At 40.2% G+C, this 25,130-nt stretch overlaps 3 protein-coding genes across 7 annotated transcripts; 2 read left to right on the top strand and 1 right to left on the bottom strand.

Moving 5' to 3' along the window:
• The first annotated feature begins 179 nt into the window (after nt 1-179).
• LOC134182097 (dynamin-like 120 kDa protein, mitochondrial) lies at nt 180-21,502 on the top strand. 4 transcript variants are annotated; one of them, XM_062649432.1, is made up of 33 exons: nt 180-236; nt 1,016-1,182; nt 1,265-1,337; nt 5,549-5,650; nt 5,733-5,791; nt 6,800-6,847; nt 6,905-7,015; nt 7,080-7,163; nt 7,227-7,303; nt 9,251-9,287; nt 9,370-9,450; nt 11,216-11,290; nt 11,362-11,433; nt 11,504-11,603; nt 11,656-11,718; nt 12,396-12,463; nt 14,778-14,850; nt 14,912-14,984; nt 15,338-15,453; nt 16,038-16,102; nt 16,157-16,233; nt 16,307-16,402; nt 18,404-18,476; nt 18,539-18,583; nt 18,653-18,775; nt 18,835-18,943; nt 20,376-20,455; nt 20,514-20,567; nt 20,635-20,721; nt 20,784-20,900; nt 20,959-21,052; nt 21,118-21,228; nt 21,302-21,502. In XM_062649432.1, exons 1-33 carry the CDS (start codon nt 203-205, stop codon nt 21,364-21,366), a joined length of 2,709 nt encoding a protein of 902 aa, XP_062505416.1. In that variant the 5' UTR covers nt 180-202; the 3' UTR covers nt 21,367-21,502. The 4 variants fall into 4 exon arrangements, with proteins under 4 accessions (XP_062505416.1, XP_062505417.1, XP_062505418.1 ...); XM_062649433.1 differs by lacking the exon at nt 180-236 and adding an exon at nt 906-947; XM_062649434.1 differs by lacking the exons at nt 180-236; nt 1,016-1,182; nt 1,265-1,337; nt 5,549-5,650; nt 5,733-5,791 and adding an exon at nt 5,840-5,947.
• LOC134182101 (transcription factor HES-1-B-like) lies at nt 21,352-22,855 on the bottom strand. The gene is made up of 4 exons (XM_062649439.1): nt 22,716-22,855; nt 22,542-22,649; nt 22,362-22,449; nt 21,352-22,232 (listed from the first exon to the last, which is right to left on the bottom strand). The coding sequence occupies exons 1-4, from the start codon at nt 22,758-22,760 to the stop codon at nt 21,583-21,585; spliced, it is 891 nt and encodes a 296-aa protein (XP_062505423.1). The 5' UTR covers nt 22,761-22,855; the 3' UTR covers nt 21,352-21,582.
• LOC134182099 (cingulin-like) lies at nt 22,699-25,130 on the top strand. 2 transcript variants are annotated; one of them, XM_062649438.1, is made up of 7 exons: nt 22,699-23,753; nt 23,808-24,071; nt 24,138-24,230; nt 24,290-24,417; nt 24,481-24,519; nt 24,584-24,658; nt 24,718-25,130. In XM_062649438.1, exons 1-7 carry the CDS (start codon nt 23,531-23,533, stop codon nt 24,853-24,855), a joined length of 960 nt encoding a protein of 319 aa, XP_062505422.1. In that variant the 5' UTR covers nt 22,699-23,530; the 3' UTR covers nt 24,856-25,130. The 2 variants fall into 2 exon arrangements, with proteins under 2 accessions (XP_062505422.1, XP_062505421.1); XM_062649437.1 differs by having other exon boundaries at nt 22,699-24,071.

Below are 25,130 nucleotides of genomic sequence, written 5' to 3'. Positions count from 1 at the left end.
ACTACCAGACCACTGCAAACCGCGAGGAAGTGCATACGGGAACAGCTAAAGCCACACCCAACGGGGCCCAAAAAAATTCGCAACGCCAGGATGGGCGCGCGGTTCGGTGTGCAGTTACGCCAAGATGGGTGCTCAGTTACGCGCACTTGGGCGCGCAGTTACGGCCAGATGTGCGCGCAGTTGGGCGCGCAGTTACGGCCAGATGGATACACAGTTCGGAGCGCAGCTAGGCCAAGGTGGGCGCGCATTTACGGATAGTTACGCACAGCTAAGTATGTAGTGAGGTAACTCGAAATTCTAGTACCTTGCTCGTGCGGTATTTGATTTCTCTCTCACAATTTGTAGCAAGACCACTAGGCTGTAGCCAAGCTAATTTGCGCTCTGATCATGAAGTCAGGGCTGTAAGAAATTTCTTGAGAAACATTCTCGACATTAGCATCTCTAGACAAGATTGACGACTTGCTAGCTTGCGCTAAATTGTTCTGCTGCCATCTTTGGAACGATCTTCACCAAGTCCTAGATCAGTAATGACTGCTGCGACTGGCCTACAATTGTATACCAGTAACTTGGCAATCCTAGAGGGTTTGCTAGGGTTTTGAAGGGTTACGGTGGGTATTGGACTGCACTACGAACTCGTGCCGTAGTTCAGTTGAGAGCATTCCATCTGCCTGTTTCTCTGTTGTAGATATTAGTCTATAGATGGAGGGTCACGATATGTATGCTGCAAAATGCTGGCAGCGCTTTGCAACCGAAAATGTAAGGCAGAAGGCGTGGTTCAAGAGGTGTGGAGTTTCAAGCCTTGTGGTTTTACGTAATATAGAAATGTCTACTTGTTGCTCTTAATTAAGTGTTTAGTTTTAACGTGCGCTGGTGTAAGCAATTTAACTAAGTCTAACGCACGTTAGACCTCTACAAACTCCATTGCTGCATGGCGATTCTGGAACTAGGTAATAGTTTTGGAATGCAGTTCGCTTTGCAACAGGTAGGTTTACTCATAGGCTGTTTGGATGCATAGGGACACGAACGTATACTTCATGCATTCGCCACCGCCTAGTGAGGAGTGCGTCACATCGAGTGCAGACGATGGGCATAGGAAAGAGACTCTTTCGTTTCATTGGCCGTCGCTTTATCTTTGTGTCAGTTGTAAGTGCGACTGTTGTAAGCGGAGTCTATGTTGTACAGGTAACTTCATCTCTAGTAAGAGCTAGATAGATCTAGATGACACTGATGTTGCTTGTCTTTTTTGGTGTGGTCGTTGTTGCAGAAGTATAGAACTGTAAAAGAGTCTTTACCGAACTTGAGTTGGGTGTTCGACGCCACTAGAATAGCCAAAGACGGTGAGAGCTAGTCATTTCTCTTCTTCGTGTAGCATTTGTCTCTAGCATAGGCATGCCTGGATACAACTTTTTATTTCATGCAAGTATAAAAATATTTTAGAAAATGATGGGTATATGTACTTATCTCATTTATGCTCAGCTCCTACATCACATCCACCACTGCAAGCGATTTAGGTAAGAAGATTGTGATGTAGGTAGGACATGAGAATGAGATAAGTACATACCCATCGTTTTCTCAAAATGTTTATACACTTGTTTCATTCATTTTTTAGTTATGTAGATGAAATGGTAGTTTGTCTTGCTCCAATTAATCTATAGAAGTTCTATAATGGTAATGCATGTGCATTGGTGATTTTGATCTCATCGTGTTGTTTGATTTTTTGAATGATGCTGACTATTGTACATAGCAGCTGATAGATGTACGTTAGAACAGTGATTTCATTAATTACACTCAAGGGTAGCGGGTTGGCAATATTGACGTTGACGTTCATGTCAAAGTCAACATCTAATGACTACATCAATGCCAATATTGTAAACATGCCAGCGTTACCGACGTTGACATTGACGCAGGAATCGGAAGTACTCGGTGTCAAACACAAGCACGTGATCATTTTCAACCAATCAAGTGCACACTTCCGGAATCAGCAGTGGATGAAGCACTGGTGGAATATGTGAGGAACTACCCGTGTTATTAATTGGCAAATCTTGTTGAATGATTAAAAGGACTTAGGACTGAAAGAAAATGCTCGTAAAATTGTTCTTTCTGCCGGCGGCGCTAAAATATTCTTCTTATCTACTTTTGCCTCCTTCCAGTTGTTTGAACTCTCTTGCGTCTATGACGCAGTAGAAAAAGCAACACAAGAGTCACGTATAATGACAATATTTGTTTATGTTGAGCACGCTGGACTCAAGCTTCAGACATCTGATCTGTGCATCGCGTCGTGCATATATTGTGAACAAGTCAATGTCAATATTGTGAACCAGGCTGCAACAAGCACATCACAGAGACAGCACTCTGTTGAACATAGTTGTACATTTTCAACTATATGCAACTGTAAGCAGAATGTGAAAGTGGCAGCTGGGCTCCCAAATGGTAGTTTACTTTAGCTAATTACATGTAGCTGTTATCATACACATGACCGGAACAAAATGGCGTTGTGGCAGTACTATGTAAAATTGCATAGCAGCAATTGACTGATACTATAAGTAGACTTTCCACAGTTCTAGCTGTTGGGTCAGTGCAATTCCTTGGACAAGAGCAAATTGTTTCGTATGACTCTCGTTGTTGCAGCTGTTTTGATTGTGGCGCTAGCTGGCTGACAAAGTGAAATGTGATAGAATTAATAGTTTTTTACATTTTGATAGGCAGCTTCTGAGGTGCTTACTGTCAGCACTAGTAGTTTGGCTACCTTTCAGAATGTTTGCAGTCGAGCGCTAGGTGGCTCTGAGATCTTTTTACTGAGTTTTAAGAGATCTGGTATGCATGCATTTGGATAATTTGTATGAGCCGCCATTTTAGATTCTTTGCATCAAGGTTGATTGAGGTATGCACCAGAGAGATGAGATTAATCAAATCGATTTGTGAAGCGCAGCAGCAACTCTCATCGATAACACATGGACTATACTAGATAATAATAATAGTAATAATAATATTATATCCTATACAATCAACTTTGGATTTCATGACAGTCTATCTGAAAAACCTGTGTTGTTAATTTAAGGTGCCCTTATACTGAATTAGAAACACATTGTACCGTATAAGATGAAACATTGGTGGGAATTTATTTCGGTGGTTTGTTAAATTGACGGAAAAACGTATTGGCGGATTTTATTTTGGTGGTTGGCGTCGTTTTGTGAATGATAGATGTACAATTATACGTTATTAGCCACCCACTAGCTAAGTGGCTGCATCATGGAGGAGTTTGTGATTGACAGCTGCGCTTGTGGCCATCGCATTTCGGAAATTCCCTAACTCAATTTTCTCCAGACAAACTACTGTATCGATGAACAATTGCTGTGTCACGCAGAGAACGTGACCCGCATGACTTCTCTTGCTTTATCGATACCTTCACGGCCTCATTCTCATGTTTAAGGTCGCTACTAGGCGGGGTATAGGCACAACAGACGGCAAGCAAGGGTTACCGTCTTGTGGCCTCATCCGCTTAATGTACCTTCACATCGCCATTAGATATGTGATCCACGTGGGTGATGACATCAACATATCCCAGTGGCCAAATTAATGGTGAATTATAATTGGTCCTTGCCGAAAAATCAGCCAATCCCCAAAATAGATTCCTCACCAATATTCATCGTATATGGTCATTGTTCTTTGTTTCTGATGTTGACCTGAAACAATTAAGCTTTTTGTAATCTGACAATGTCTATATACCTGAAAAGAATCATTTTCTTTTGGAGTGTTTTCTTTGCCATAAACAACAGCACTTGTCCAAAAACAAAAAAGCTAAAAGCATTGCTAGTGTACGTTGTCTACAGTCTTAAAATGTGCTACTCATGTGATGTTTTCCTGTTTCAACACATTACGTATATTTGATGCAGGTTATATATAGTCAAAGTAAAGTGTTAAATTTGAGGTTGTTAATCAAAACTTAGAATACAGAAATTTTTGTTACTTTTGCCCTGTGCAGATGAATCATGTTGTTGAATGATGTGTCATACCCAATTATAACGACTCCCTCCTTCTCCATTGTACAGCTGTTGCACTACGAGGTGCCTCAGTGCATACGGGACAGTTCTACCTTTGCTAAAATGTGGTCCCACTGATGGGTCAACCTGAAAAGTTGCTGGTTGTTTTCGTTACATCCCGAGACCCTCTGTGAAGACCTCCTGTACTGTCAACAGGTCTTCCTGAGTATTGACACAATGTATTTGTCTCCAATCTAATCGTAACTTCATCAACACGTCTCGGGCCCAACAGGTTTGGCCCATTGCCTGTTGTTGTACTTTAATAGACACTTTAATAGACGCATTAAGACTCTTATGCAGTTTTGTTAATTGGTTAATGAAAGTTTAGCCACCAATAATGATTTTTTATCAGCCACTTGCAAACGTGATCTGAGATTAGTTTATGACCAGCTGTTATGATATTGATGTTTGAAATAAATATTGTGTTTATTATTATATTTTTAGCTCTTTTGTAACCAGCATGTGAATCCATCATTACACTGTGAGGTGTACAGCAATCTACGGCCATCCAGACTGCTGTTCCTTTTTGTTTCTTTTTCTTAAGAATCACAATGAATCATAGCTAGATCTACATTGATTACGATTACTCTGTCTTTGGATAAATTATCTATGCAGTTTGTGGATTGGTATTATTTGTCCCAGAATCAATCATCTTCAACCAAAGAAGTCAAGTTGTATACTGATCAGATGATCAAATCCTGTTTTGTGTGCTGTGGAACTTGCAACACTCTTTTTATTTGAAGAACCACATTGCAATTCTCTATGGTCCAGATTTGCAAGACAGGCAAAAACAGTTGTTGGTGCTAGTAGCATGAGTTCTGTAATTTTGGACATGACACTGTGTTCACCAACAAAGACAAATTGAGCGCGACTGGGCTTTGAGTTTCTAGGTAGAACACTGGTGTTGTCAAAGTTTTTGCTTAATTTGCACGGTTTTGAGTTTGGATTACTGAATCATCGAAGTTTGTTCACTAACACAATATTATTAGTTACATTTTTTAATATGTGGCATCACAACACTTTGCAGATAGAAAATAATGATGGTGACATTGACATCATGGACTTAAACTGGTGTAAGCATCATTACTGCTATTTCTGGATATTTGTTGGCCAATGTGCTTAGTCTGGATTTTTAACCTGAGGCGCACATACGCTACAGTTATAATAATACCGTTGTGGACGGCTGGACCAATGGCCGGACAATTGGAATGCAACGCATGCACAAATTGGTAGGTTTATGTGTACAAACATTAGCGCTTGAGCAATGATGAACATGGAAAGTTGTGAAAGTACAAGTGACGCTAGTACAGTCATGTAAGCTACACTTTACACTGAATGACTGACTTGTCAGTGGGAGTTGATGACTGCTGTGTCTAAGCAAAATTATTTGGGTTTATACAGGATTTTGTGTTGACATCATCTTTTGCTTTAATAATTCATACTCTTTGAAGTAGACTACATCAAAGCATTGAGCACATTACAGGTTTCTACTAAACTGTTGTTTTTAGGTTTAGGTAATGCTAAAGAGATGCTTGTTAAATTCAGTGATAAACTGAATTTTAGCAGGAAACATGGAAAGCAGGAGGAAGCCTTGTCAGCTTCTGACACTGGTGTGTGATGTTTTGTTGCCTCTGACAACTTATTGCTTTATAATCCTGTCTTTAATAAGCTGATGTTTTGCACTTTTTGTAGTGGCAGCTGCACCGGCCAAATCGTTTACAGGGAAAACATCATCATTTAGGGAGGAAGAAGTAAGGTAGTAGTGTTACGTTGTTTCGTTTTGGTAGTTGCAACTTACAGTTACACAATCGGTTGTCATTTGCTTGTATATGTTTCTGATGGCACCATTGAATACACAAGTTATAGCTAATGGATACTTTGAAATAGAAGAACCATTCCAACTAAGAGTAAGCTATATATTGAGTTCAAGAGGGAACTGTACTTTTTAGGTACAAAATAAATGGATCATCATTCGTTTATTCATATATATAAGTGTGACCCATGAGAGGGAGACAGTCTGGAGCCTGCCAGTGGAAAAGACAAAAACATTACAAAGTTGGCAAGGGCATATGCAAACACTTCATTTCTGTGCAAACAGCCCTGCTTGACAGAACAGCCAGCTCTAGCACAGCAGCTGGCCCTTTTATGTTCTCCGTTTTCTGTCATATATTGTGCTACACAACAATTCAATTCACCATAATATGTGATGAATGGGAGGAGTGGGTGTTATCAAAAGGGAACACACTTCAACTGTAGATAGAGATGGCAATGAACAAGCAAGAATGTGGTGATCAGCAAAGGCACCACAGTGTAGCAAATATCTCGTCACACAACCCGACAGCTAACTGCTAAACGTGGAGTAACACCACTTGGTTCTGCCCATTGTTACTGCATGCTAAGCTATACTCTAGGCTACAGTACATGTACAGTTAACTATACTATATACACCATCCATCTATCTATCTTGTGTTAGCTACTATTGTCCTCAATTACCAATATGGGGAACATTTCTTGTTGATCTCAACAATTTTATCAGCAACTTCTTTGACTAAGATCTATACAAAAGAGTGAGACTATTTTTCATGATTTATTTTTTCTATAGCTACTTTGTAAAGTGTATAGTTGTACAACACTGAATCTACACTTAACGTTGTAACTGTATGTTTTACGAAATTTGTGTTATTCAATCAATAGGTAGAAAGTTGGTGTATGCATGTTGTCATGGTAATGTTATGTGTGTTTGTTTTGGCTTTGTATAGTTGACAGAAAGACTCCAACAGGCACAGAACAATTTACTTGAAATGCAGGTGCTGTCATCCCAGCTATATTTGTGTACTAACTTGACGTTAGCTTTGAATCTGCAGCAAAATTACCAGAAAGAACTAGAACGTTTAGAGAAAGAGAACAAGGATTTGAGGCAGCGCGTTTTACTAACAGAACATGGTGATGACACTGGTAACTTACAAAACACAAAGGTTTAATATTCAACAAATTTTGTAGTTTGGTTGAAGATGTAATTTCAGATGTTGATTGATGCAGAAGTCTCTAATTGACATGTATTCTGAAATTCTTGACATATTAGGAGAACAAGACAGCAACTATGTGCAGGACCATCTACCAAGAGTAGCCAACAATAAACTATTTAAAGCCAGTCTTTCTTTCATGAGTGTTTGGTGGCATTCACAGGTAGTTGTTGTTGGTGATCAAAGCTCTGGAAAGACAAGTGTTCTTGAAATGATTGCTCAGGCACGCATTTTTCCTAGGTAAGCAAAACAGAGCTTGTTTTAAAGCATTAGGTGTGCTCTTGAGGTCTACTGTCTTCATAAATGATAATCTTGTCATTTTTCAATTTGGGTGTTTTGTTATTGTTGAAAGCAGTAATGTATGACTTTGTATTTACCTGATCTGAAAGCTTTTACCCTTCCCAGGAGGCTTGTTTTTATTGGCATTTGTTTGTTTTTGCACTGGATTACTCAAAAATGTGTAGATGGTATTTGCCTTTGATTGGACATCTTGCGCATTTGATTAGATATTTTGTTATAATTTGATTTGACGTTGTCCAGATTTGATTTGAGTGGATCGACAACAAATTGTTTTGACAAGTTACAAGATTTAGTAATTTGATTTTAATTTTGAGCCCAGCAGTGTACATGTTTCTGTGTAGTCCACACGGTGATGACTAGCCAATTCGATATAGATTGCAGGCATTACCGTGACCACGAACTTGATACAGCATGCCTAGTGGATATCAATGACCACCAGGAAAGCACTGAACGTCATCGTCAACGGACCGTTCGCCAGACCACAGAAACTCCCCAATGACTGAAACACGAGTCAGTCTTATGGATAAAGCTAGAGAAACATGAGAAAGAAAGATAGACAAGTTTCATAATTTACTGTTGTCACTGGGGTTTGAACCCCCAAACCATGGAGTGGTAGCCGTTGTTGCTAACCACTAAGCCACGGCGGTGACTGTTGCTATTATTATTATTATGTGTCGTGCTCAACCAGATCAGTCTGGTTTGTAAAGTCTATTACAAGTACCGGAAGCAAACCCTGCTTCAAGAGTACTTAGACCATCGTGGCTGTCTAGAAAGAAGACATGACCATACTAAGGATCCGAGTAGATCCCAGAAGCACTGTTTTCTGTAAGTGCTGCAGGTTGTGATGACCTGGAATAATGTCCAGCCACCGTGCAATACCTGTGTGCACTGTGCCCAAAGCTCCCAAGACCACCGGAACCACCAGTGTTCGACAATGCCACATGCGGCTTATCTTCACTCGCAAGTCGCTGTACTTCGCCAAGTTCTCAGCATGTTTCTTGCCAATGTTGCCATCAGCAGGACAGCTGATATCAATAAGAAGACAAGTGTTTGTCTTCCTATTTCTGAGACAGATGTCTGGACGATTGGCTTTGATCTTCCTTGCAGTGGGGATGGTGGTATCTTAGTGGGGATGGTGGTATCTATTATTATGTGTCGTGCTCAACCAGATCAGTCTGGTTTGTAAAGTCTATTACAAGTACCGGAAGCAAACCCTGCTTCAGAAGTACTTAGACCATCACGGCTGTCTAGAAAGAAGACATGACTTTACGAAGGATCCGAGTAGATCCCAGAAGCACTGTTTATTATTATTATTATTATTATTATTATTATTATTATTATTATTATGTGTCGTGCTCAACATTGTCATGCTCAACATTATTATTATTATGTGTCGTTATGCCTCTCCATAATGGGCAAGTGGGGTCTTTACCCTCATCTGGGCGCCCACCAACCCGGCAGGTGAGCCCAGCGGGGTACATGTTTCCGTGTAGTCCACACGGCGATCAATGACTAGCCAATTCGATATAGATTGCAGGCATTACGGTGACCACGTACTTGATACAGCACGCCTAGTGGATATCAACGACCACCAGGAAAGCACTGGACGTCATCGTCAACGGACCGTTCGCCAGACCACAGAAACTCCCCAACAACTGAAACGAGTCTTAGTCTCATGGATAAAGCTAGAGAAACATGAGAAAGAAAGACAGACAAGTTTCACAATTTACTGTCATCACTGGGGTTTGAACCCCCAAACCATGGAGTGGTAGCCATTGTCGCTAACCACTAAGCCACGGCGGTGACTATTATTATTATTATTATTATTATTATTATTATTATTATTATATTATTATTATTATGTAGTGTTTGAATCTATGTTTTTAGGGGTGGTGGGGAGATGATGACCAGGGCTCCTGTGAAGGTAAACAGCATGCAAAATTGTTTTCATTATTAGAAGATTTGTTTCAAGTTATATTTTGACCTCAGGTGGTTGGTTTGTGTAGGTGACAATGAGTGAGGGCCCACAGCATGTGGCACAAATTAAGGGAAACTACAAGATGTACGATTTGACTCGTGAGTCAGATGTAAGTTTGTGTAATAGACATTTGCGTGCGTGTGTGTGTGTGCGCACACACACACACACACACACACACACACACACACACACACACACACACTTCGACTTTCACTGCGTTTGTTCCAATGAGAAACAATGCAGGCCAAGGTCATCTTATGCTATGTTGGAGGAGTGGAGGTTCTCTGATGGCAGAAGTTTTCGTGGTTGTGAAGGCCTTGTTGCTGGAATGTTTGGTGGTAGTACTGACATGGGCTAGTCAGGGACTGACCATACTTCTACTTCTGGTAGTGACAAAGTCGGCATGGTTTACTGAAAATTACAGCAGTGAAACCACAGCCATTGAAGATGCAGTGTAGAGCAAACTCTGATGCTGTTTGCTTTGCTTTGTGGCGACAGTTGCACTTATCCTTGCTGTCTTTCTCTTGTTCCTCCTTTTTGAAATATACTTTTGTGTGGCAGCCAAGATTTTATTCCTCCACTCATTGCTATCTTTTGCTAGTGTCCTCCAAACGTTTTCAAGTTTGCAGTTTCTCAAATCCCTTAGTACTTAAATCATTTCATCTCATTCTCTGGCCTCCGACTGAACTTCTATGATGCACACACCTAAAGCTTCCTTGGTAGACGACACTCATCCATGCGCAAGATGTGATTCAATAGCCGAAGACGTCTCTAGGTCACCTTGGTGAAGATTCTTTGTAGGTGGGCTATCTTTCTGATGGAAAGTCTCTCTTCCTGTCCCATAGGGTCACTCAAGGATGAAGCGGAGGCTTCACGTCACGGAACTCTATAGACGGTGTACCTGTGGTTCCAGAAGTACTGCTGTTTCCGTACAGGAGAGTGAAAAGAACTACAGAGACAAAGATGTTCAGCTTGGTGGTGAGCTTGATCTTCTCCTGATGCCAAAGGATGCATTTAATTACCATATGACTGACATGCAAAATCATCATTGTATGTGCAACTCGATCTGTATGACATCTGTCACAGCCATGCATGCTTTGTGCTTAGTTAATTGTACATTACGATTTGCTGCAAATTGACTTGCATTTATGTGCTTTCAACTACTGATCAGACACAACTGAAAGAGTGCAATTTTGTGATTTTGATTCAAAATTTGACCAAACTTCCTCTCTTCCGTTCAAAAGGAGTTACATTTGGAAAGAAATTACAAACTTTTGAGATGCTTCGTTACATCAAGAGTGTTTCAAGGTTTATGTGTGTTGTATAGTTGCATGGCTTTCCAGTGGTCCATCTGAATTGGCATTAGCAAGTTTGTTTTTTGTTTGTTTGTTTTTCAAAGAACATTAAAATTTAATTAAATAAAACATCTTTTGCTCTAGAACATAAATGAACTTAGACTTCACAAAGTTTGCAGTTATACTGCTTCGTCATCTCTGTTTTATATAATCAAAGTACTACTCTTGAAGAAACAGCATTGTGGGGCTGAGTGTAGTGTTTCTTGATTAAAGGAACCTACCAGACGTCTTGTTGTAGTACCACATGCACATGTTTCAAGTTGGATTTTTGGGAAGAAACTATAGATACTGGTAGGCTTTATCAATAGGCAAATGTGCTTCTGTTATGCAACTGGAGTTTTGTAGGTGCTCATGTGGATAAATAGATAATTGGATTCATACTTTGATGACACTTGATCTTTCACACTTTTGACATTTTGTTCTCTTTAATTTCTTGTAGCCTTTGTATTGCATCTCAATTGTTATTTGTCTTAATTATTAATAAAGCAAAGAAGTAATCTTTTGTATTGTACTGCTCAGCTTCAGGCTCTGAGAAAAGAAATAGAATTACTGATGCTGAAGAGTGTAGAAGGAGGGAAGACCGTAAGTAGTGAGGTAAGTGGTGTCAAAACTGTTTACAGTGTTATAGCACTCTATAATCAGTAAGATCTATTTATGTTCGTTAGGTCATATCATTGACTGTAAGAGGGCCTGGTCTTAATCGTGTTGTATTAGTTGATCTACCGGGAATTATTAGTGTAAGAACTTCAGATATTGGATGCACAATGTAGGTCAGTTTGTCATACTACTTGACTCTTACTGTGGCAGACCGAAACTTCTGGGATGGCAGCACACACAAAAGAGGCTATTCTTGATATGTGTCGTCAACAGATGAGCAATCCGAATGCTATTATACTATGCATACAAGGTACAACTGGTAATGACTAGATTTATGTTTTGATTTAATTACTTGATTATAGATGGTTCTGTGGATGCTGAGCGAAGCAATGTGACTGAACTTGTTGGGAAAATGGATCCTCTAGGTAAAACTCAAGCATGTCTAACAACAGTACTGTAGATACAAACTGAGTTTATCTTTAGATAGAAACGTGAAGTATATGTCGATTTGTCTGTTTGTTTGTGTGTTTTCTATCTGTTTGTCTGTCTGTTTGTCTGTTCATTTGCATTGTTTTGGCTATGAGCCATCAGAAATGAGCTTTGTAAAAGTCACATGACTGAGTGAATAGTGAGTAGTATACTCAAAGGTGTTGCATTACTTCCGATCTACGTGACTCGTGTGTGTGTGTGTGTGTGTGTGTGTGTGTGTGCATGTGTGTGTGTGTGTGTGTGTGTGTGTGTGTGTGTGTGTGTGTGTGTGTGTGTGTGTGTGAATGTGTGGGTGTGTGACTATGTTCTGTCATGCATATGCTCAGGAATGTGCCATGCCCCTGGTGTGGATTGATCATGAATCAGTATTTGCCTTTGATTGTAACATGGCAACCACAGACAATGGTTGAATCACCAATCACAGCTGCCAATGTTCATGAGAGAGTTTTATCAGAACAGTCTAATTCATGTTTGCAGTTACCAGAGAAGTACCTGTCTGCATGGACATGGGCTGCACAATTGATCTCATTTTCATACATCTCACGCATACGTTTTACAGAGTCTCAATTATAGTTTGTTTGTTATAAATTGTAATTGGATTTGGGTGTTACAGGTAAAAGAACCATTCTTGTACTAACAAAGGTTGACCTTGCAGAAAGGAATGAAATCAACCCCAACAGGGTATGGTCTAAATTTAGTTGTCAACAGATCTAACTGTTGTTGGTACAGTTATATTTCTTGAAGTGGCTAGCGGTCTGGCAGCCACGTGTCAATGATGCATGCGCAATGACAATGCTTCTGACGTTTCCTCTGCATGCGCACATACAGTCCAGCAGTCACGAAGCAGAAAACAACGTTTTGCTAGAGTGTGTTCAAGTTTAGTGGTGTGTCATCTGCTAACATCATGTCATCATCACCCACGCAAGCGCAAGTTTGCTCACCGTCTGACATTATTCCCATGTTTCAATACTCGCTCCAACACTATTGCCGTTACACTTCTATCCTGTGCCGATTGGTTTAAATGGAGGCTGTAAGGCAAGGGGAGCAAAGTGGACTAGTGGGCGGGAGCACCTAGTGGGCAGTATACTGTGAACCATCCTTGCCGTACTGGCATTGCGAACAGGAGTTGAGATAAATTTGTAGGGGCGGTAGTGCTGGCTTCTATCCTGTCCACGGTCAGTGGAAGGAGCGGTTGGCAGTCGGTGCTACAAACATGGAGTGCTAAACCTCTAGCGTCGCAGTCTAGACATCCAGCTGTCGGACCGCCACTGCTAATATTTCTAAAATGGAAATGCATTTCTTGTTTTATTGTATCATGAAGCCTGTTTGGCACAGGCAGTTGTGTGTATGGTGCTATGGCTCAATGCAGGAATCTACTGTCAGCTTAATTAATGGCACTGTAAGTAGAGCTAAAATGAACATGCAAGTTAAGTGCCGGTAAGCTAACCCTGGTGCATATTTGCAGCTAGTTTTAGTGTCAATAATTTATTGTACTTAGACTATAGTTAGAGTACAGCAATTGCTGGTAGTCTGTTTCTGTTCCTCTTTTGCCGTCATGTCTCTGATAGTTAAAAATATTACTTTGGATTGGTCACCTGATGGATTTGATCAGACATTGCCAAGAGTATTTTATGTTGTGGTTTGCACCAGAAGACAGAACGATTACAGAGCTCGATTTTAACAGGGGGAAGGGCAAAATTGCACCCGAGAAGGATTGATTTGCTTCTGTTGTTGCCAAAAAGACACCATATTGGGCACAAAGTGTTGCCTCCTGAACCCACTTGTGTCAAATCAAATTTTCAGCGTTGTCCAGAGTCGTATGTGTTGTGCCTGCATTCGGCTGTTACGTATTGTTTGCGTGTCATTGTGTGATAATGACATGTCGTCAGTGCAATCTTTTGAATTGCTGAGGACATAATGTTGTTTCCCGAGACGATGCTGAAAGGCAGTCTCAAGTGATGGACTCTGCTGACAGTGCTACAGCAGAAGAACCACCACCCAAACAACGAGCAGCTTCTCGAGTACATTTAGCTAAGTGTCATTGACTGACAAGCAACATCCTTTCTTTGGATTGAATTGGAAGAGGAGGGTGGCGTAGTCGCAAAGGTTTTCTGCAAGTATGCAGACAAAACTAGATCTCGTCTGTGCCATGTCAAAAGCGGTTGGTATTAATTACTGAAATAAAATAGTTTTGTTGCAGAGGCAACATTGCCACCATATCAAAGAAAAAGTGGCACATGGAGGCAAAGAGCAGCTTAGAGTTTCTTAAAATCGAGGCTTCGATTAGGTTGTCGAAACTGGCTATAAAATCTAAATGATATCAAACATAGAGTGGCTTGAAGACACTTCCCATTACATTATATAATTATTGGATGTTGCACTTGTCAATCTCGCTAATCTAACACACATTCTCTAATGAAAATTTCCTCTTTTCAGACCTGTGCTATGTCTGTGATTGGTGATCGAAGAAGGTTCGGTCTCCGGTTCTTTACTTTTTTACACTGGTGATACTGTTACTTATACTATAATGTGCAACATAAATTGGAGAAAACATCATTTAAGTGTGGACTCAGGTCACTTAATAAGAGGTTAAGTTAAGTGATTAGGATACCATGTGTTTCCATAAATTGATGTCATTATAGTGATGTAATTGTTGCAGCGAAACTCTGTTGACTCGTATAGTTACAAACTGCAAAGTATGTGTGCGAAGTGTAAATTATTGACTTTTGTGCAATTGAGGTTAATGTATGACTCAGGGATGGCTAGATAAACTAAAGTGAAGTCTTCCATACCCATAAATACGTGTATGACTGTGTTATATGCTTTCCTTATATTTATTGTGCCATGTTGACTCACAGTCTTGTTTGTCAGTACACGTATGGTGTTTGTAACTATTTGATTATGTTGGTTTCTATGCACTTGTTAAGTAGGTTTGCCAAGATTCTGTACATGTGTATTCACTGTATTGTCATGTTCATGGTGCTGCTTTCTGTAGATTAAATCTATTCTTGATGGCAAACTGTTTCCAATAAAGGCATTGGGACACTTTGCAGTAGTCACTGGCTCTGGTATGAGTATCAATCATAATAATTATTAGTAGTTTTTCACTTTATCATTACTTTTCTGTAGGGAACTCTAGTGATGGCATAGACAAAATTAGAGATTATGAAGAGAGTTTTTTCAAATCATCAAATCTTTTTCGGTAGGTATGGTTGTTTATAGCTAGTCTACATTGAGTACCTTCTAAACCATGCAGTAACTGATGTTTTCAAAACACAATGGTTCTACTTTTTAGACAGCCTTTTCTTATACTAGCATGTGCAGTGCACAAAATATAACACTTGACCTAATGACGTGGTTACTCTTACCAAGAAGACTATATCGAAAATGTAATTTTTACCAATATGATTAACGTGCTAAGATTTGGGTATGCATGCAAGGCCCTGAATTATAAGAGCAAGATGTCTTGTCCACACCTTTTTTGCTATCTCTCATTTATATATTTATAGGGTCATGCCCTTCTTTGTAAAGTAATATGATATGTTGTAACTGCAGATCTGGTGTTTTGCAAGCTAGTCAGCTGACAACTCGTAGTCTTAGTTTTGCTGTTTCTCGTCTGTTTTGGGATGTGGTAAAAGAATCTATTCAGCAGCAAGCTCAGAATTTTCGAGGTACAATGTTTGATGACTTGTTTAGGTATTGTTGCAGTTGTTTGTTGCTTTGACATGCAGTGACATTTGAGTACATCTACTGCATTTTGCATTTCTTCTGTAGTCTGTACTAATTGTATGATATAACTGTTGACTAATGAGGGCTGTTGAGAGTGAGATTGTATTTACCCGAGGCATGCTAGGGTACAGTAGGTATAGGGCAGGTCATGTGATGTACAACTGGATGACTTACCCCACCTACTGCATAACACGTGACTAAATAAATAATGAAAACATATGATGTTATTTCAAATCGTGCACGTGTCATTTGGCTGCGTCCTCATCTTCATTTCGACCAGTATGCTAACCCTTCATGATGATCTCTAGGTCTGGCATTCTGCTTACTAAATTATCTAAGCTTTTCCTGACTAATTACATTCAAACTGCATAGCAGGGGGGTTTGCACTTTAGTGCTTCTTCATTACCTTAATTTTTAACAAGTTTTCTTTGTTCTAAAACAAGTTGTTCTAAGTTTTTAACTTAAAAACAAGTTAAGTTTTGTTTGTTTTGCTTTGTTTTAGCAAGTTGTTTTTTTTTTACTAAAGCTATTCGGTATAACTTGGAGACAGAGTGGAAGAACACTTTTCCAAAGCAAAGAGAACTAGACCGGGTAAAGTAGTACAGGCATTAGTATGTGGACACATGAATATGTTTGTCCATTTAGAATGAACTATTTGAAAAGGGAAAGGAAGAGATACTGGATCAAATAACCAATCTTTGTCTTATTTCTCCACAGGAGTGGTTAGGCTAAATACTCGTACATGTATTGTGGTCATTATGACTGCAATGGTTAACAAGATTACTACATGTATAGGGAAGACAGCTTTACATCTCTTTTGACTCAGTCTATTTCAGCTCACTTGGTAAACAACATATACATTCCTGCTGCAACACGGGCCATATCACAAGGGTAAGATGCTTTATTGATGTTTCAATTACGTTTGGCTACTATTCTTGTTGGTTGTACTGGTTTAGTGTGAGTTAATCATTATCTCGGACTACTGTACATATAATGATAGCATGGGAGATGCAGTCATGAATTGTATATATTACATTTACAATTCATAGTACATCCTCAATTATCTGGACTTGTCTGGGGACAGGAGAGCAGTTAGATTAATTGAGGTTTTACAGGGGTGTGTACACAGGATTTTATGGGTGGAGCTTCCAAACGTTAATATCAACAAGCCAAATTAATTTTTGGGGGGTTAACATTCACATACACGTCTTAATTCAAGCCTGTTGTTATTGCTTAGCATCAATGATCTAACTATCTTCTTAGGTTCAACTACAGTTCTGAAAAAGGATCCTACAGCAGTTTTGCTAGCAGTCTCTTGCACTAACAGTAAGGGTGACACCCACCTCTTGTTGGGGTTTCCGGACAACCTGGAAAAATGCCTGGGTACGCCCATGGTTCAGATAATCAAAAGTTGGTAAATCTCCCTCCAGTCATGTCTCCATACTCTGTCTGCACAATGCTTGGTTCAACTGATCATCATTGTCTGGCTTCATTGATTTTCTCTTATGAGAAACAACATCTTTCTCGATGGTGTTTGCTGTTCTTGCTATCTTTCCTTGCAATTTCTTTATGTCAGAGTCAGAGATAGCTGGAGAACTTTGCAGCAAGAGCACAAGCCTTCTCAGTTAGCTGCATCTAGCCTTCTGATCACTTTTCTGTTCTGAGCAATAGTTAGGACCACATGCTTTTGTTTGAATGCTCTTTGAGATATTTTTGGTCTTGACCATACTTCCTACTGTTATCCAGGAACATGAGAGTTGGGAGACACAAAAGTTGTCGAGATAATCTGAGTATTTGAGATGCAAATAATCAAGGGTGTACTGTATCTCTTATTTTGAGAGGCACTCAGTGCATGCAGCATTAGTGAGGCACCTGTGTGCCAAATATGAAGGTTTGGTTGGTTTATAGTTTTGCTAGCTATAGTATAGTATACTCAACTATTAGTTTTAATTGTATAAATTGGTTGCTGTAAGTTGTCGTCAGGACCTGGTTGAGTTGGCTAGGAAACATAATTTCCTCTGCTTAATTAACTACCATATAGTACTTTCTAGAACTTGTGTTGACAATGTTGACAAAGCATTAGTTATGAGAGATGAGTGTGACTATTGTCAACAGTGTTTTATTTGTATTTTGATTTGACATAATGAAGTGTTTTTTCTTTATGAGGTTTTTACAAGGATTTACCCAGCCAGTATTTCAGACCTGTCAACTTTTGAAAAGGCAAATGCGTGAGACAACTCAAAACTTAAATCTTGATTGCACCTATGTCAAGCACGTGCAGTAGACCACCTAAGGCAAAGGTGACTTTGCATTGAGGCTAGTGCCTTACTGTGCCATAATATTAGTATGTATTTATAATATTGATTGCTCACTTGGCTTACACAGGTTACAGCTTAATTCTCCAACAATAAACTGAGAACTATCTGGAACCTTGCAATAATTTAGGAAACGTCACCTGCTAGTCAAAATGCATGATATGAGGGGTACGTGTGATGCAGACATGAGTGAAACATGCAAGGCCAAAATGAGTGAGTCTCAAGCATGAGAGTTGACAAGTCTGATATTTAGAGAGTTTTATCTCCAAGGGTGCTTAGTGAGCTTGCTTTGAAGAATTGTTGGATATAGAATGGCACACATTTGTTTTCCAGAAGATTAATTGGTTTCTGCTGAAGAGGTTATTACTCTAAGTAGCCATTGCTCATGCACACACACACACACACACACACACACACACACACACACACACACACACACACACACACACACACACACACACACACACACACACCACACACACACATCACTGTGGATGGGTACATGAAATTTCTTTGATTAGTGAACTTACTGTGTTTATTTGCTGATGCTTAATTGCACATGATCAATTCTTGTTAGACATTTCAAAACTCAGATTGACATAAAGTTGCGTGAATGGGCAGAAGGACATCTACCAACTCTGAGCTTAAAGGTTTCTTTTATTTGTGAAGCTTGCTGTAGCTGCACATGTGGTTATGTTGTTCGACGTCCCAGGTTGGGTTGCAAGCTCTAATGCATGAATTTGAGAAAATTGTCAAGGTACTGGCAATTTGTTTTGTGTTGCAAGCGTCATGCAGTTAGTTTCTATTATTGTGCTTGTTGTTGCAGGAAAATGCAGCACAGAATGCATTAGGCAAAGTATCTCAGGGCTTGTTTGATCCTCTCTGTGAAGAAGTAGTGCGAGAAACAAAATACAGACATGTGTGGGAGACTGGAGATAAAGAAAAACTGGTTTGTGAAAGGTTGGCTGTGTTGATGCATGGTAATCTGTTTGTACTGTTTCTTATTAGCGTGTAATCCAAGTTAATACACTTGAGGATCAAACAGTACAGGAACGATGGCAGTGGGAGTCAGCAGTGAGGTATATGAAAAGGGTATTAGAAGCTGAGCAACACTTAGGTGAGAGCTTTTGGCATTAAATAATTTACGTGGGAAACTATTTAGTGACAATGTTGTGGCACAGGGGGTGTTTTGGACTCAAAATTTTAGCACTTCACTTTGTTAGATTTACTATCTGTTTGTGTAATAGCGGACTGTGCAAGTACTTTATATTTTGACTAAATTAATTAACATGCTGTCAGTGTGTAAGAAAACTTTGTTGGAGACATGCAATGTGCCATATTTGATGAAATGGATAGATTACACAATATGGTGTGAAATGGCATGCAATGAGTTTCCACTTTCCAATTCAGTGACATACTTGACCACATTTGTTGATTAAGTTACTACTGTAATATAATAATCTGTTCTGTGCATCTAAAGTGTCTTCCATACATGTTAATAGTATTTTCAGTTTGTAAACTTCATAATTATGAGTGTTTGGGTTTTGTCTTTACCAAGTAAAAATCATGTTGACAACACATTCACACAACAAGCATTGTAGGTGTTAGGTTGCAAGGCCCTATTGTGACCATGTGTATGTGAAGACCACAGGAGATGTGTGAAACAAGAGTTGTAGTGGTTACATGACCCAGAGGGTTTCACAACTCAACTGTGCACACTTTCTTGCAGTAAATTTGGACCTGAGACTCTGCAGGTGGAGAATGGCAAAAAATTCTCGCGTTCCCAATCTGTTTTAATTTGGATTTCAACTTTTGCCTAAGCTTGTGTTGCTTGTCAATATTTCCATTGTTCAGAATGGCATGACATTGCCATATGACACTGTGTTGACTGTGGCTGGCAAAGGTGATTTGTTAATTAAAGATTTATTGCATCTCCATTACTATATATAGTACGGTGTAGATTATGATGTCATGTTCACTGTATATCAGACTACTTGGCTGTGAATATAATATGCTGTGTAACTGTTATCAGTACTAGTCTTGAACTTTGTATTAGCATGACAATCATACACACTACACTTTGTGTGTCTTCAATGTTCTTTCTTTACCAACTACAGGAATGCATGTCCCTTGGTAAAATTTACATTCTGAAATTGTATTGACATTTACAGACAGCTCCTAAGATAGTATCCAATTAACAGAGACTGTATTTACTTGTAATTTGTTCATAAATATGTATACTCTAAATTTGCTTTTTGGTATAGCCACTAAATAGATTGGGCTACATTGACTACAACTGAGCAATTAAGTGATATTAAAACTTAGTTTTACTCGAGCAACTTGTTCACTGGAAACAAAGTGCTTCATTACTTTGCATTGCATATCTTTCTGGCTGTGATGGCTACAGTGACCTGCTGCTTAGTTGGTAAATTCTATGTAAATGTGCAGGGTGTACACTGTATATGCAACCAGGAACACATGCTACTCTCTCTGCCTTATGTCAGTTTGTTGGTTTAATTGGCAGGTATTTGCAATTCTATATTTTATAGCACAACAAGCTGTTAGTGACCTTGTTGGGCCTGGGTCATTTGAGAAATGGTTGTATTGGAAGTCCCAAAGCCCTGAACAGGTGTCTTGAGTTTCTATGGCGATGTATTTAATTGTGTTGAGAGGTCATCATCTCATAGATGAAGCGAGCAGTTACTAGGGAAGAACTCCTTAGTCTTACCAGGACTGACGAGGTGATCGAATCTGATATGCCTGTCTGGAATTATGTGCTCTTCTACCTATCATATGTCTTACCTGAAGGAGTGTTCCGCTGTTTTGTCTACTGATGAAATCACTGCAGTTCGCAAGAACTTGCAAGCTAAGAAGACCTCAGTCACAGATGAATTTGTAGGTTTAGATGAGAAGAGACCCAAAGATAGTGTGTAGTCTTATCTTGAGAATGCACGCAGATAGTAGAGACTTGGTCTCACGTTTATCGTGAACAGTTCTTGGCCAATTCTCTTAGAACTGCTGAAGAGTGTCGTCGTGCCTTTTATCACAGACATTTGGCACCTGTCACAAGCAAGGTGAATTTGTCTATAGGTTGATGAGGTGTGTTGTGATTATGTGTGCTGCCCGTGTTAGTTGAACTGTGATGACGTGGTATTATTCTGGCGAATCCAACGAATGATACAAGCAACCAGCAACGCGTTGCGCCAGCAGATCATGAACTCAGAAGGTATACGTATATAGTTGTAGTAGATGGATAAATATTGCTGACTTTAATTGACCCATTATTGACAGCTCGAAGATTAGAGAAGGAGGTTAAGCAACTGTTAGAGACCATGGCCTTGGACAAGAGTAAAAAGCATCAGCTAATCAATGGAAAGAGAGTCGATCTGGCAGAGAAACTGAGTAAGTCCCCTTACTTAATTAATTGCTCCTCTTACATTTACTTTATCATTTTCTGTATCTTGTCCTTGTGTAGAAAGGGTTCGGTCAATACAAGACAAACTATTTGCATTTATTGATGCTCTGTCTAATGAAAAGTGAGACGCTTTTATGTATTTGTTTCTTTGTTGTGTATGTCAATATTGCCTGCTGAAGCCGCAGGCTGTCAAAATACAGTAGCAATCTAAACAGATGCCATTAAAAGCAGAAATCCTCTTCATACTCAACTTGAAACATAACATTTAGTGGTGTCCAAAACACTCTGATGTCAGAGTCTAGCAAGGGCCATGGCTTGTCTCCCTCCACCTACACAGTAGTCTACCAAGGCCTCCACACTTCGTCACCCTGCAAGATACCCTTTGGAAAGCCTGTTGGTGAAAAGTGTCCATAAGGCGTTAGAGCGAATGTTGTTGCAGACTCTGGAGGTGTCATGGGAATCCAAGGTAGAACTTCCGTCTTGGCAGACTGCATTTCTGGTTGTGTGTGTCTGGCTGACTGAGATTGTGACTGATGAGTATCGCTAGAGGATCTAAATGCAGGTATTAGAGTGGAGGTTTGATCGCAAAATGGGCTACCAAAAGCTCCTGAGCTTTGAAACGACAGATTGACAGGACCATAGACTCGTTGGTTAGAACTGGGCTGCCAACCATCAGACGTTTTCACTTCATTTGGTGGAGAGCAGAGAGTCGTGCGAGACACGCGCTCGGAATTGTAGTGATTCCCATGTGTTGATGACACGGGTAAAGGATACGGCAACTGGTGGGCGCGTGCTTTGCTAGCTGCCTCACTCTTGAGTTGCAACAATTGGTTGGTGCTGCGACATCGCACTTCCAAATGGGCAAGGATGCGCAAACGCACTGCTGAGTCCATGTCAGGGCACGACATCAAGTAGCGCGTCACTTCTGCGGCACATTCGTTGTATCCCTGGCGGTACCGTTGGATGAGATTCTCCTGACTCGGCGGCAGGGCTGTTAAGAAATGGATAAAAGCGTTACGATAAAAGAAAGAGGTTGCGAATAATTTAAATTTCATATTCAGGGGTAGCGCCTGAACTTCAAGAAAGTAAAGAATTCAGTGAAAAGTCGCATGACATTCACCTGACATCCTTTGGCGTTGAATTGAACGAAGATGTTCAACGGTCATTTCTAAAATATCAGCTTTCTCTAGCTTAGAATGACGAGATCCCTGCACACAAACAGGTCACGTCAATTGAGAAGACCTGGTTTCCTACATTCCTAGTGATTCAGAAAGTGTGAGTGGGATTCTGTCTGACTCACCTCCATCTTCAATGTCGACAAAAGCAAATTTCTCAGCTCGTCCAGACTTGCGTTCATCCTTGCTCTTCGTCGTTTCTCCACGTCTGGCTTTGAATATTTCACTTGAGCCTAGTAGTCATGAACATTTTAGTTGCCTGAAGCTGCTCATGCGTCACTGACACAATATAGACTCACAGGTTTCGTTACATGTTGCTGCAATGGCTCCCTGTTTGTCGACATCTTGCTTTGTACACTTGCAAGTGATGCAGCGCACGATCCTGTGTTTATTGGCAGTAATGACACGAGCGCTCCACACGTAGTGAATTATCCATGCTCAGAGCGGGTGCATTTCACGCCCTCTAATTATTATCTAATAGCCAGCGGTCACACTGAACCAATCACAAGTTTGTATTCTCAGCTTAGGCCCGCCTATGTGTTTAGATTTGAGATGGGAGTGTGTGACCGTTGGGGCGTGAGGTGTTATGCGTGAGACTAGGTGTTGGTGATTGGCTAATTGTTACTTGCGGGGTGTGCAGTCACACGAATGATTCGACCTAATTAGGACTGGATTTCCGCCCACTCATGCCATTACGTCACCGATACTCACGGGTTGTTTGATGTGGAGTTCCAGTCGACCATAACAAGTCCAGTTGATAAACAGCAGCTGATGTCCGGCTATTCAAAGCATTTGTAATTCACTAGGTTGACTAGAAACAAGACACAGAGAAGTCGTAGTTACGGTTTCTGTTTTACCGAAAACTGTTTTCCTAGCAAACTTGCGAAAGCCAGATCTGCTAGCGTGATGATGAATAGGCAGACTGTCGCGTTTTCTGCTGTTGTCGTGGGACGGACGCGTGCACGTGATGTCCTAGTTACCTCCAAATCGATCAATAACAACAGGACGCTGTGTGTACGTTGACGCGCGTACACCACTCTACATCTTGTGTAGCCTAGTACGCTTCAACATTTACTTGTGAGGCGTTTCTAGCAGCGTAACGTAACAACTTTGGATGGCGGAAACGTATACATCTCTACACAGACCGGAACGAACTGCGTCTGCTACATCTGGCAAGGACCTACTGTGCAGTGGGTTATCAGGAAGTGGTTCTGACACCGGACCTGCTGCCACGAGCGAGGCCAGAGCCGTACACGAAAGGGGCGGGGTTGACGAATTAGACATTAGTAAATCTGCTACAGACGATGAAAAAGCTTCTGTAGGACGAAAGACGCCAGGTATCTCTCAGTTCACTGCAAAAGTCATTCTGGATAGACAGTACTGTTATGTAGGAGTTGATTGTGAAAGGAAAATTTCTTTTTTGGACTTGGATGATGCTGCAACCGGTACCAGTGTGTCGCGTGGCCAGCTGCAGGTGATAGTGGAAACGGGTGGCTCTAGTCTCGACAAAGGATTGCGGAGAGTGCGTACAGTGCCAGAAAATTTATTGACAGACACAATAGAGACTGATAACAAAAGAAGGCCAGCAGTTCAGCGGGAAAACAGACTTTCTTATTGGAATGAACCGAAGTATTACCCTGATGACTCACAGTCAGGTACGCATGACAATGAGGTTTGTATAATGATAGCCGTCTTTAGTTTAGTGTGTTGTCTCTAAACAGTTGCTAAGTCTGTTGCTTTAAAGCGAGTAAAACAAAATCTAGAAGAATGGGAAAAACAAATTGTTCACATTGAGAGCTGCAAATTTAGATCAGGTCATCATTTTTAGTGATATTCATTACTCAGTGACCAACTGAAATCTGTATCTTTCTAGACAAGCTGCTAAAGCATGAAGTACAGAAGCGTAACAAAAAGATTGCAGGACTTGAAGCCTCAGTTGAGCAGCATCTGTCTGAGATTGCAAATCTATCAAATCAGAAAGATCTGGTTTCAAACCAACTGGTAAAAACAGTTTTACCATTTCAAGATATACAAATACAACCATTTCTCTGAAACATTTTTTAGAAAGAGACATCAAAAGAGTTGTCTATACAAGAGAGCCAGGTCAGGTTTGGGTCCATGCAGTGATCGTTATGTTCAAACTGGTTGCAGCGCATATACTTTCCAGGTACACGAGCTGACTCATGAGGTACAAGAGTATCATACAGCATATGAAGCAGCTGAACAAGACAAGCAAGGCCTGGTAGGATTATGGCTTGAATATTCTTGAAACACGTTTCACACTAGGTAATATTATTGTAGAGTCAGCAGCTGACTGAGGTGAGTGAAGAGTTAGAACGGAGTGAAAACGTTCGGAAACGTCTGAATGAAGAGGTAACTGAACTCCAAGTACAGCTGGACATGGAAAGGCAAAGGAGCAAATCTTGTACTCTGATTTAATCTTGAGTTGTCTTTTATATTGACAGTAGTGTCATTTTTATATTCATTGCTATTCTTTGCTACAAATATTGATATTAAATTTGCAAATGTTGGGATTTACAGAACTACAATTTTTTCTACCTGTACTACTAACTGCTTGCAGCATGATTTTCATGTTAGCATGAGGAACTTTTGTTTCAAAGAATTAAAGATACAAACGACCTCAAACTGACAATTGTTCTCTTTTTGGAAGGAGAGCTAATGGTAACTTGATTATACTTATTGGATATGTACAT

Source organism: Corticium candelabrum, chromosome 7 (assembly GCF_963422355.1).
Source record: "Corticium candelabrum chromosome 7, ooCorCand1.1, whole genome shotgun sequence".
NCBI lineage: Eukaryota > Metazoa > Porifera > Homoscleromorpha > Homosclerophorida > Plakinidae > Corticium > Corticium candelabrum.
Note: the sequence above shows the minus strand (reverse complement) of the source record. Positions and strands in the feature narration are given on the sequence as shown.